Raw genomic sequence first — 13,889 nt, forward strand, 5'->3', positions numbered from 1 at the left:
CACTAGGACAATGCTACACCGTATTCACAGGGTAGATCACCCTTACTGCCTTCGTGGATGCGGAGAGGAGGGTACGTTCTTTCAAACCATATGGGACTGCCCCCAAATTCAGGACTTTTGGAGACAGATATTGCGAACGATCTCACAAACACTAGACATAACACTACTGCCTGATCCGAAGAGATGCCTCTTAAACGTATGGGAACCTACAGATCTTTCTAGGCACGGGCAAATCTGGGTCACAGTAGGGTTGATGGTGGCGAAACGAGATATCGCACAGCGCTGGGGAGTGGCTGAAGTGCCGAGCAAGTCACAATGGCGTTTGCATATGGATAAAGTGATGATGACGGAAAGGGCGGTGTACTCTAGCCGTGCCTGCCCGGGGAAATGGAATAAAATCTGGACCAAATGGAACATATATAGAGGGGAGATTTGCGACCCCTTGCCGGAAGACGACCAGGATGAATCAGATGAGGAAGAAGGAGAGGTTTAACGGAGTGAGCGCTCTGTGAGGGGGACGGGACAAGGATTAAGTGTGTGGCCTTTTATCACAGCATAACGCAGGATTGAAGGGTAGGAAATGCATGAGGTACCAGTTCAGAGGGATATATGTGTTAACACAAATATGACCGTCGGGGTGTATAACGAGAATGGGGGGGAGTCTGTATTGTGACACCTGAGCGAGAAATTCAAATTGAATAGTGCTGATATATGATTGACCACATTATTGTTCCTAACAGTTACTTTGGTTTGTTATTGTTTATGAAAACTGGAAAACCAAAAACCATTACTTTCAGCAAACAGATGCTTCTGACACAACTCTTTCTGGCAGCACCTATAAGGCAGTTTACATTACTGACTAATCTACCAGAGACTTTTTGGTACTGAATTGTGATTAATGCCATGCTATAGCGGCCAGCCCGTTGGGTTGTAGGCATTTCGCAGTGTAACTAAATGACGCAATAAAGGTTTTTGAAAAAAAAAAAAAAGAAAGAAAGAAAGAAAGAAAAAGTAAAATGAAAAAAAAAAAAAGATGACTCGTACTCATTGGATGCTGGTCTGTGGTCCTATTCAAGTGGATATGCTATAGAGAAGAACATAGTGGGAACTGTGGCAAACTCAGCCCCACCAGCGAAGCACCCTTGGTGGACCAGCTTGGCAATTTGTTCTTGTCGCAAGCTGTTTCTCAAAGAAAAAAGTTGTCAAAATGTTTCCATGTCCCAGACCTTAGGGTTAGACCATGAGGATAATTCTTTGATTTTGGCCACGAGTCCAGACCCTTAGGACAGCACTTGGAGGTCAGGACTCAATTCAGCAGAGGCCAGCAGAAGGGGCTAGGTCCCATCCTGTTTGAACCTATAGCACAAGCAGTTGGCCACCCAACTAACTATCGGAGTCATGTCTGGGATACTGGGTACAGGTAGAGCAGATGCAGTCTACTTCCGGTCTTCAGACAGCAGTACTGTCCTTCTGAATCCTTCACAGGTCCAGCTCTGTTCTGAGGAAAGTACAGGGGATGCCACAGTTATGCCCAGTTCCAGCCTGGTCACTCCCTAACCAATGGGAAAAAGTTCCCAGGAATGGCTCTTTTGAAACACTTCTTGTGCGTTTTACTGTAAAATGAAATCCAACAGTGCCCCCTCTGCCCAAAACCAACAAAAAAATTCCCTGTGCAGAGCTCCTGTCCGCATCCCAGCAGTGTGGTCAGGGAAATGAGCAACCATTCATCTGTGGTCACTCTTCACTAGTTCATGGGGAATCTCTTCTCCCACTGAGCCTGGTGCCTGGCTGGCTAAAGGGACAAATGAAGGGGCAAGCCTAGCTGTTAGCTACATCTGCCTTTGACAGGGTTAACCTCTTAGAACTTGATTAGGTTCCTGGGCACAGCCCACATGGTAGCCTGCCAGAGAAACAAAACACCTCCCCATACCCAAGACCTTTGCCTTAGCTCAGGGAGCAAATTGACAGCTCATCAAGGGGGCCACTCATCTCCTGGGTGACAAATGGATTCTTATGCAAAAGGCCTACTAGAGGCTTTTGTCAGGTAACATCTCTAAAAGTACCTGTGTCAAAATAGGCAATTACAAATCCAAGTTTACGCATGATATGGGCTTCTACTAAATGTTTTAAAAAGTCCAAGAATGACCTTGGTAGTTGTGTCCTATATGGAGATAACATTATTAAATATAATATGGTATCTCAATGCTTTCCTATTGAACAGTTAACCCTGCTATAGTGAAAATAGCTTTCAGGGATTTTGTACTGCAAGGACAGGTTTAAATGTCCCACTTTTAAATGCCACACACCCAGGCATATGGCACTAAGGGAAGATTAGGATGACTTTAAAAGGTGAGTTTCAGGCCTCTCTGAAAAAGGGATATTTTGACAGGTTGATTTTACAGTTCAAACTGGCACAACCAGGCTACTATTATTAGCAGGTCTGCAATCATATTTGCAGTGTCACACACAGTGGATGGCACAGTGGGCCCGATTCACAGAACTAACTTAAGACAAAATCCTAAACTTACTACTTTTGGTATTCACAGAAGTTAGGATTTTGTCTTAAGACAGACTTAAGACAGACTTAAGTTAGGATTTTGTCTTAAGACTGTCTTAAGTCTGTCTTAAGACAAACTTAAGACAAAATCCTAACTTCTGTGAATACCAAAAGTAGTAAGTTTAGGATTTTGTCTTAAGTTAGTTCTGTGAATCGGGCCCAAAGTGTGCTGCAGGACATTTGTGACATTTAACTTACAGGCCCTAGGTACACTGTGGTACCATATATTAGGGGCTTATAGATAGGTTAAATATGCTGATTAGAGGTATGCCAATTTCATCATGTTGAAAGGGGATCACAGATACTGCATGACTGGTTAGCAGGGCTAAGAGCACAGAGTTCTACAGCCAGCAAAAACAGCAATGTCAAATATCTGGGGTATGAAAGATGGACATTTGCAACAACTATCTTTAATAGTGTTAGATTATTGTTGCTAGGCAGGATTGAGCTGGTAGTGGAGGCAAGATTGATGATGCAGCAGTCTGCTAGGCTCTTAATATGATGGTGGACTTGTGGCACAAATTTAGGGAATTTATTTATTTATTTATTTATTTATTTATTTCGTGTTTTTTATAGCGCGAACATGACCCTGTCGGGGGTATCAGAGCGCTTTACAGAGATGTCTCAATAATAGAACCATTTAAAACCATAGATTGCAGAAAACAAACAAACTCTTTACAGCAATACATTTCGGGAAAGCGTATAACAGATATATCCGAAGCGCCATTATATCACCCTATCAAGTATGTTACAAATGTGTCCTCTTAAATTAGAGAATGTTTTGGCAGTTTTCTGTGGTTGCATTTGTTAGGACTAGTTGCCCTGTAAAAATTGCGTACAAAGAGACATTTAAAATGCTGTTGGAGATATGAAAGAACCAGGTAAGGAATTTCTCAGATGATATAATTTACTGCCCACTTTTTAAATGCTTGCTTCATGGGTTCTGTGTGGCCTTGGACATTGGGTGTGGTCTCTTTGACGGGCATTATTGCTGCTTTAGTCAAGAGTCTGCTACCTAGTCTAAAGTTGATGTATGCATCGGGTTATGGGGACTACTCTGTCTGGTGATAGAACTGATAATATCTGCTTTTGTGAGCGAGGCTATTTCAATTCTGGAGCCACTTATTGATTTTAAACTGAGCAAAGGGAAATCAAGTAGAAAACATAGGAGGTAAAACAACTATTTTACTCATCTTCCCTCCCTCAATGTTATAGTAGATAGAGGTTGAGCTGGCTAGTGTGATTTAACCGCTGCCTTCTCCTGTTTTCCCTGATGATGCCTTTCGATTATTAAAGTCTCCGTTGGGTCTACTGTCAATATGTATTACTCAGAGTGCAGGTAAAATGAATAAAGCGAACACTGCGTTGTTCAGGGGGTTCTTCGTGCGGACCTATGGGTCTGTTACTTTTGCTGTAACTACTGAAGACTAGGTCCAAAGTTGTTACTTCTGTTGTTTTTGCCAGGCAACAGGCTGAAACTAGAGGAGACTCTGAGAAGAAGGGAACACCCTGCTATGTGCTACATATATCCCTAGCTCCCATCTTTTCATCTCTGACCCAAACCAACCAGACCTGAGGGCAATATGGGAGGACTGCAAGGAAAATGTGAGTCGCAGTCTACAGCTGGCTGGCCATCAGTCCACCATCACAGCGCCAATATCCTAGTGTGTGTGATAGATTAAATATGATGGGTCCGGTCAACTCTAATAGAGAAGCTTGGAGACAGTCTGCTGACTATGGCAGATTTGAGAACACCACTACCATTAGATCTCTAAGGATCATGAGACTCAAGGAAGTTTTGAACAAATACAGAAATACGAGCAGGTGTCCGACGTGCACTAGAAGCATTAGCCATCCTGCAACGTAAGGAGTGGAAGTGGAAATGAAGCCTTCTATGTTGTGGGAGGGCAGGAGCACAGCATACATAGCATCAGCAGGGGCAACAGAAGCAGAACATAGGGTCAAAGAGCACACCACTCAAGATCAAGGTCACCTCATTAGCTTCAAATGAAAACCTAATTCTCTGCTTTTGTTTCTAAGTTTTCCTAAGTGTGAGGGTGCTTCAGATATTGTATTTCTGGGGCTCCTTGACGCTTTTTAATCATTTAATAAGAGTCTTGCACTTACTCCAGTGACATGCTTGGTACATAAGCTGAATCCCCATGGAAAGAGGAAGTCAGTTAGGAAAATCCCAAGCTAATATTTTGCAGACCACCAGCCATACAGCTAGCTTGTCACAGAGGGAATCCACAAGGTGACCTCAATTAATACTGATGCTGCCTTCTCTGTGTACTCTTGTAGCACCTCTTTATTGAAGGATTACTTAGATGTGGATGGAAACCAGATAGATGCCAAAATGCCTTGTGTCCCCTCCTCACGTAGAGTGCAGGAAAAGGTGGCTACTCCAACAGCTCATTTCCAGTAGCACTGTTCTTGTTTGGGTCTGCCATGTAAACCAAGGCTACCTTGGACAGGAACATTCATCTAGTGTCCTCCACACAATGGAAGAAAACGTTTGATACAAGAGGAACATTAGTTATGGTTTTTTTCAAAGATGAACCTGCAACGACTGTTCCTTTTTTCAAATTTTTCCTAATGCAGCTCCTGTCACAGACACAGAAGCCACTTTGGGGAAGAACATGTCTCTGCCTTGGCAGCACACTCATAATGTGGGGGATCAGCGAGGTACTATTCAGTGAAGGTCTTCAAAACAATACAAAATAATTGTTCTTCAGCTAGTTCAATGTTGTGTCTTCTTGTAGGAGATGTTTCATAATTCAGAATCTAAACTGCAGAGGTGGTGTATGCCTTATTGGATAATAATGACAATTTATTCAGCACACCACAAACTCACGTCGCTTATAAAATGGGAACGATTATTAACCAACTTCATTTTAACTACTGCATTGATCTTGGAGAGATGTCAGGTGAGTGACCAGGGCAGGATTTACAAATCTTCAACCAGTTGTAGGCACAGATGCCCTGTAGATAGGAATAAAAGGGCTACTGTAAGAGGTAGTACTATTTACATGTGAGGTTTGTATGGTCTGACTCTTTGATATCCTTGTGATGGTGAGTATGAACAATGCAAGGATGAGTTACCCAATAGGTGCCTTTAAACATCTTGAGGTCCAGTGGATCTCCTTGAAGTTTCCCATCGATGACCATCAGTGAGTGGCAGCTAGCAAGGGCTCCCAAGAGCGGACCCCAGGGTAAGGCTTCACCAGAGCTGAACCTGTGAACAGTTTGGAAACTGAAATAGAAACAACAGTGAGGACTCATGCTTGCCTGTTAGTAGGGTTATTGATATTGTTGTAAAAGAATAAAACATACAGCATCAACATGTGAATGAAGGTGGGTGGCATCCTAGTGACTTAACAAAGGTGCTTCTGTCCACCAGTATGGAATAATATCTCCCTGTGTCTAGGTGTCATCTCACACTGATATCTAACACCAGAGAGTTTGACTCTCCATCACTGATGATGGGATGCCCTCCATTTTTCAAAGCTTAACCCTTGTAAACTAGTTGCTTCTCATCTCTTCCTCTCTACAAGTCTCTTCTGCATCTACTCAGCTTTTTTGAGGCACTACTATATATTTCTACATCTCTTGACTTGACTCTGAACATCATACTACACACGAGTATACTGATTGCTACATGTTTATCTCAGCTTTCCCGTTGTGGAATCTTAAACTTTTTGCCACCATCATCTGACAATGGTTCCACTGTATATGTCCTAATCTCCTCAATGCCAAACAGTGTCACTCTTCTTTCTGTCCTCCGTCTATCATTATTTCCTTCTCTAAAAGGCATGATCTACTCTCAGACTACCTTTTCACTGGTTCTCCTCACTTGACCACATCACACCAATTTTCTTTTCACAACAATGGCTACCTTGCTCTTTGTGATAACCTTCTAGCTTTCACGCATGACGTACAACGCACTTGTCATGGGGCAACCACGCAGAAAGCTGAAGATGGCAGAGTGTACAGACTTATCACAAGCTTGGATCACCTGTGCCTGGGTATTCCCATGTGGAGCTCTCTACTCAGAGTTTCTGCAGCATCCTTTATAGTGTGGGGCTTCCTCCCACCATCAGAATGCATTTCCGGGCCAGTTCTGTTGTCGTAATTTGGCAGTATCTGAGTTAGCGTTTAGCTCAGCTTCACGAGCTTTTCTGTTAACTTGACCTAAACGTGCGGGGGCCATTTTGTATTTGGTGGCTTCCATTTTGTATGAACATGCGGCCTCGTGGTCAGCGTGCCCTTTCGTCCTTCCTCCATGCCAATGAACCTTTACCCTGCCCAGCAACAGGCTATTTTAGTGATGGTCAGTCTCGCGCATGCGTACACACGATCTTTGGACTAACGAGTGGTCACTCCTTAGGAATGTTCCCCCAACTGACCAGTGGTATTAAGCCCCTCCCACATGCTGGCTATGTTCCAAAAATGTCCTTATATGTACCTAAAACTGTTCAAATGTATACCGCCTACCTTTTTATTGCCGTTAAACCGTATAAAAGAGGTGGCGCACCGATGTTCGGTGTGATACTTCTTGCATTGCCGAATGGTGCTGTAGGAATGTACCACCACCCCATAGGGTTCTAATAAACTTGTCTTTTGCATTTTCAGTTTCCGTGCCAACTTCTATTCTATGGTGTTCGAGAGTTTTTGCAGAGTATGTAGGCCTGACAGAACCCGATACCTCAAATTGGCGACCACGAAGGGACTCATCGGTGACTCGGATGCCCGAAGGAGAGGTCGCGACGGAGGACTGGAAACTCGCTATGGACGCGTACGCTGCCACTGAGTGACCCAAGTCTTGGCACCCATGGTGTTTTTTCCTTTCCTTCTGATATGACCTTCCAGGTGGCGCCGGTCTTCGACTGAGATCCTGATCGTTTGGCCTGTCGTGTAGTGCCTGTTTTGGCTGATTCGGCTACAGAACTTGGCAGTTGGAATCTGGACACTTTTGAAAATACTTGGTAAGCTTATGTTTGGTAAGGTAGTCTACTGACACTTACTGTGGCTTTTTGAATTTGAATTTGAATTTGAATTTGTATGAGTTAGCTAACGTTTGGACCTATGATTTGAATTATATGTGGAGTGCACCTCACATAGGCAGGCATGTAGGGATATTTCTCTGATTTTGAATTTGTTTGAAGGACACACCGTGCGTAAAGTACATCTAAGTGCCATTTGTTGTAATATCGCGTTTCCGTGATATTTTTGAACATGCCTGTTCTCAGCACACTACGAGGAATGTGCTGCTTTGGAAATGGTACCAATTATCGATTAAATGAATCCCAGCCGGCTCCCCCAGAGGGGACTCCTAATCGCAAGATGTACATTAAATTTGGCCTTTCTCCCATTATGTATAGCACATTATGGCATAAGTATACCAAAATTGATCGTGAGTTACAATGGCCACTACATGGGTCATTTGATTTAAAAAAGGTTCAGTTTGTGGAACAATGTTTGTTTCAGCGCAGGTCTAGACAGGACATGTTTGATTGTGTGCGTATGTGGGAGAAAGCGGTGCGCGAACGAATGAAGCGTGAAGAAGCCTTGGCGGACAAAGAGCAGCGCAAGGCTGCTCGGGATAAAGCTTTACAGCTACAGGAGAAGGAATTGCAGGAACAGAAAGAAAAAGAGAGCAGAGAACGTAATTTACAAGTTAATGGTCAGTTTCCTATTCAACGTCTTCTTTATCCTGTCCTTACTAATGAATTAGATGATTTTTCATTGTTAGATCGTTGCCCGCCTCCATATGTTCAGCCCACGGCTCCGGATGAAGACTCGGACGAGGATAGTCAGGATAAACAGCGTACCAGGTTACCTACTGATCGTATGACGGAATTGCGTTCAGTTGCTCGTAAACTTAATATCAATGCTATAACTGTTTCAGGGGTTGATGATCTTATGAGTAAGTGGTCTGACAAGGAACGATTGTATTTTTTAGATCATTTTGCAGGTGAAGTTGTTGACCGGTTTAGGAAACAATCTCCTGAGTTGGAACCTAAAGATATATCAGTTGGTCGTGAGAATTTCCGTAAAGGTGTTTTTGCTCTTTCAGATGCGGATGAATTTTTCCAGCGTTTGATTCAGCTACGAGATGAGGCGACACGATTGCGAGCGGCGAAAAAGGCATCGGATCCATCAGCGTCTGGATCGACGGGAAATTCCAGAGAGTGCCCTATCTATGGATCAGATAAGAATGTTGCGGTTAATGTTATGCCTATGCGGGAAGCTGCTCCTTTGTATATCCCTCCTAAAGGGGATGGTACGGATGATGATAAGACGTCTAAAGATGCAAAGGGCTATTTTGTGTATAATTGGGTTTATACGCCATGGAATAGAGCAGATGTTATGGCACTTAAGAATGCTTTGCCTGACCCCCGTAAAAATCCAGCAGCTTTCTATGAAGGTGTGGAGGGCGCTATTTCTTCGTGCATTATGACATTAGTTGATATTGATCTTTTCTTTGGTTTGATATTGCCTCCTGATATGGGCGATTCGTAAGTTTGACGACCGAGCGATATTAGGTGCAGAGTGGAAGGACATAACTAGAGCTGATGTAGAGAGGGAACCTGCATGTAAACCGTGTCAATTGATTTTAGATTTACCGACGGCTATCTTAAATAAATTAAAAACGCTTGTCCCCCCTAAGAAAATTGATTGGACAGTATTGGCGTCTTGTAAGCAGAAGTCGGACGAATCGGTTTCTGATTTCTTTTCACGTTTTGAGGAAGCATTCCATGATTACAGTGGTCAATTATTAACAGAGGACACGGGCAGGCATTTGTTTGTAGATAAGTATGTGGCTAATCTCCTACCGGAGATTGCAAAACGATTAAAGGCTAGCGAAAGTTCATGGACCACTGCAACACCCGCTTCTTTATTAACTATGGCTCAGTATTATGAACGACAGGAATTAGAGGCTAAAGAAAGTAGTGATAAGAAAGCGAAGGACTTAAAGACGAAGGTGATGTTGGCACAGGTTCATGCTACGCAATCGAGAGGGAATGATAAGGGTAGACGAGGATCGTACGTTACGTCTCCCCCTCGTTCCGACATTTCTGAGGATCAGTGTGCATACTGTAAGCAGTTTTGACATTGGATTGCAGATTGTCTGGTACTTCGTGCACAGCGTAGTCAGAGGGGTCGAGGAAGTGGAAGGTTACGGAATAGTTATTCAGGACCGAGAGGTGGAGCGAATGATCGTGGTAGGTTTGAAGAGAGGGGTCGTGGTCAGGTTGAACATAATACTTTTGATCGGCGGAATCAATATCAGATAGCTGAAGGAGAGAATACTGAGTCTCAGGACAATAGATATGCATAGGATTGCGTAGGATGGGGTGTGGAATCGGTTGAGGTACCAGTCGATCAAAGGGGTCCATATATATCAGCACATGTTTTGGGTTCTACTGATCAGTTTCTGGTTGACACAGGAGCTACTCGTAGTGCTTTGTCCAAACACTTGGTTCCAAGGGCTCCCCTGTCTGGCGAAACAATTACAGCAATAGGGTTCGATGGAACACCTTCTCTAAGCCCATTGTCTCAACCCCTTACATTTCATGTTGATAAATTCATTGCCCCATGTCCGTTTCTATTATCTCCAAACACACCAGACAATATTATGGGACTTGATATGCTAAAGCATTTTTGTGCAACAATACGCTGTGCCTCTGAAGGGGTGCGGGTTATTTTGAATGAGAACTATCCAGAAATTGAGAGATCGTGCCTCATGCAAGAGGCCGATGCATCAGCTTTCCTTCCAAGCACGTTATGGGCTACTTCTGATACTGATGTGGGTCAAATGATTATTCCTCCTGTGCACATTACTGTGAAGGAGGGAGCGATTTTACCTCGTGTTCCTCAGTACAAAATCTCTAGAGAAGGCGAAATAGCTTTGACACATATTGTGAATGACTTGATAACGGCAGGGGTGGTGGAGGAAGTTCCCTACAATGTTTGCAACAGTCCAATTCTTCCGATCTTAAAGAAGGATACAGATACTAAGATCTATCGTTTTATTATTGATTTGAGGGAAATTAATAAGATAGTTGTACCCCAGTATCCCGTAGTGTCCGACATTACCACATTACTTACTTTGGTTCCACCCACATCTACTACATTTACGGTGATCGATTTGAAAAACGCTTTCTTTTCGATCCCCATTCATTCTGATAGCCGATATTTGTTCGGGTTTACATTAAATAATAAATCTTATAGATTTTGTCGAGTTCCTCAAGGTTACACAGAATGTCCTAGCATTTACAGCCAGGCTTTGAAAAGACAGCTTGATTCCTTTGATTTGCAGTCTGGGGTGGCGCTTATCCAATATGTCGACGACATTTTGCTCGCGGCAGATACACAGGAGCAATGTGAAGAGAGTACACTCTCCCTGCTTTCTTTCCTTGCTGAACACAATCACAAGGTTTCGCGAAAGAAGCTACAATATTGTAGACCAAAGGTGACCTACCTCGGTCATCTTTTGTCTAAGGAGGGACGTGTATTAACATCAGATCGAATTCAAGCAATATTAGATACACCAGTCCCTTGCACGCAGAAGGATGTTCGCGCTTTCATAGGTTTGACATCCTTTTGTAGGCAATGGATACTAGGATTTTCGTACATTGTAAAACCTTTGTTAGCATTGCTGTCTAAAACTCCACCAACTCCCCTTGAATGGACGGATGAATGTCAGAGTGCTTTTGAACAATTGAGACAAGCTCTTTGTTCTGCACCAGTGTTAGGTACACCAGATTATACAAAGCTCTTTACACTGTATGTACACGAGAAGGATGGATGCGCATTGTCAGTCTTAGTACAATTACACGGAGATAAACAGAGACCTTGTGCATATTTTTCAGCAGTACTCGATCCTGTGGCTCGAGGACTGCCTGGATGCCTCCGAGCAGTTGCAGCAACAGCAGTAGCTATACGGCAGAGTGAGGGAATAGTTTTATCACACAAATTGCTGGTGTTAGTTCCTCATGCAGTAGATGCGCTATTGAACCAAACGAAAACGCAGCATTTAACCAGTGCCTGTTTAACGGGATATGAGTTAACACTGTTGGCGCCACACATTACATTAAAGAGGTGCGCCACTTTGAACCCTGCTACTTTATTGCCATATCCTGTTACTGAGACCCAGGAGGAAGAACAACATGATTGTGTTTTTCTGACTGACGAACAAACAAAGGGTCGTGTCGATTTACAGGACACGCCACTTCCAGATGTAGATGGGGAACTGTGGGTTGATGGATCGTGTGTGAAATTGCCAGATGGTACGGCTTCCGCAGCCTATGCGATCACGACACTCAAAACAGTGGTAGAAACAGCACGAATACCGCAAAAATCTGCCCAAGCAGCTGAATTGATAGCCTTAACGAAAGCATGTGAGTTAAGTGCTGGTCAATGTGTGAATATCTATACTGATAGTCGTTACGCCTTTGGAGTAGTGCACGATTTTGGCCTACTCTGGAGGAAACAAGGGTTTATGACCTCACACGGAACACACATCATGTACGGAGAGTTGGTATGTGACCTCCTGAATGCACTATTATGTCCAAAGAAGGTTGCGATAATAAAATGTAGTGCACATAAGAAAGTGACAGACAAAATAGGGCAAGGAAACGCTTTTGCAGATCGCATAGCGAGAGAGACTGCTATGTCGCAAAATGACTCCCCTCTATATGTGGTGAGATCACAAGCTGAGCGATGGCATGATGCTAGAGAAGAAATTCTAGACATACAGAAGTCAGCGTCTGAAGCAGAACTAGCAAACTGGGCAGTAGAAGGGGTATTGGATGATGAGGGTTGTTGGAGAAGCAAAGACATGAAAAAATGGAAATTACCTGCTGCTTACTTGCAAGCAATGGTTCAAATGACGCATGGGCTGGCACATATTGGAGCTCTTGCAATTACTAAATTGCTTACATGAGTTTGGGAGCATCCTGAGATTACCAGCACGGCTAGGAGAGTAGTGCAGACCTGTCTGATATGCCTACAGTACAATCATGCTAAAGGGACCTATACTCCTAAAGGAGGGTTCGTTCCACCTACTGCACCATTCGAAGTACTGCAAATGGATTACATCCAGCTGGAGCGCTGAAATAACCTCAAGTATGTCCTGGTGGTGGTGTGTGCTTTCAGTAAATGGATTGAAGCCTACCCCACGAAGGATAACACAGCATTGACAACAGCTAAGGTGTTACTCAAAGAGTACTTCCCACGTTATGGTGTTTGTAAATTTTTGTGGAATGATAATGGTCCTTATTTCGTTGGGAAAGTAGTGGAGCATGTCCTGAAAGGATTGGCAATAAGGCAAAAATGTCATGCTGTATTCCATCCGCAGTCAGCAGGTCTGGTAGAGAGGTACAATGCGACTCTAAAGCTGAAGTTAGCGAATATCGTGGCATCCACGTCTTTGAAATGGCCGAACGCTTTGCCATTGGCATTACTGTCTATTAGATCAGTGCCACATTCCCGATCTGGCCTCACACCCTATGAAGTGGTGTTCGGAAGGCCCATGAATATCTGGGGAGTTCCAAAGCCTCGTTTGATACATGATGTGCCTTGTATAATGATGAACGATTATTTGGCACGATTAACAAATGATTTACTTTCTATTCACCAACAGGTTCGAGAAGCGCTCCCCGACAATTCCATTGGAGAGGCTCACAATCTTCGTCCTGGCGATTATGTCATGATTCGAGTGTTTGAGAGATCCAGCAGTTTGGAGCCGAGGTGGCGTGGCCCTGAACAAGTGCTGCTGGCAACGCGAACGGCTGTGCGCGTCACGAATAAGAAGCGGTGGATACATTCAACGCACTGCCGAGGTGTCTCTCCGGATCTGGTGAACCCTACTGTGCTGTCTGACTACCGAGACATCTTGGACGCGGAGAAGAGCCCAGCTGTTACGCCTCACGAGTCGGAGGGAGCCTTCCCGGACCACACTGTTTCTGGTGGAGTGAAGTACAATCTGCGGCCAAGGAAATAATATTCTTGTATTTTTCGTGACTGGTTAGTAACCGTTCCGAGGTTTGTGAAAACGGAAGCCGGGAATATCAAGGGGGGGGGATCAGTTCTGTCCAGTGTAGCGACACCCGTCTTGAATCTCGGAGAAGAAATCAGCGGCAGCCTCAGTTCTCAGCACTATATTTTTATTTTTTTAGTTTGGTTTTTTGAGACTTTGTTCTTTGTACTATGGCACCTATGACATTGAGAAACAGAAGAATTCTGGGTGCGGTTCTTTTTGTTACGACAATAGTGGTAATAGCAGTAATAGCTTGGACTATAGAAAGACTGTTTCCTGCACGGGACT

General features: G+C 43.8%; 1 protein-coding gene across 1 annotated transcript in view; it reads right to left on the reverse strand.

Annotated features, from left to right (window-relative positions):
• Positions 1–13,889, reverse strand: part of LOC144791846 (putative cation-transporting ATPase 13A4) — a 446,251-nt gene that overhangs the window by 198,455 nt on the left and 233,907 nt on the right. The window contains exon 14 of the mRNA XM_078666631.1: positions 5,660–5,810. Within this exon, the coding sequence (XP_078522757.1) occupies positions 5,660–5,810 (151 nt within the window). The remainder of the gene's footprint in view (positions 1–5,659; positions 5,811–13,889) is intronic.

The sequence above is a fragment of the Lissotriton helveticus genome, chromosome 11, assembly GCF_964261635.1.
Source record: "Lissotriton helveticus chromosome 11, aLisHel1.1, whole genome shotgun sequence".
NCBI lineage: Eukaryota > Metazoa > Chordata > Amphibia > Caudata > Salamandridae > Lissotriton > Lissotriton helveticus.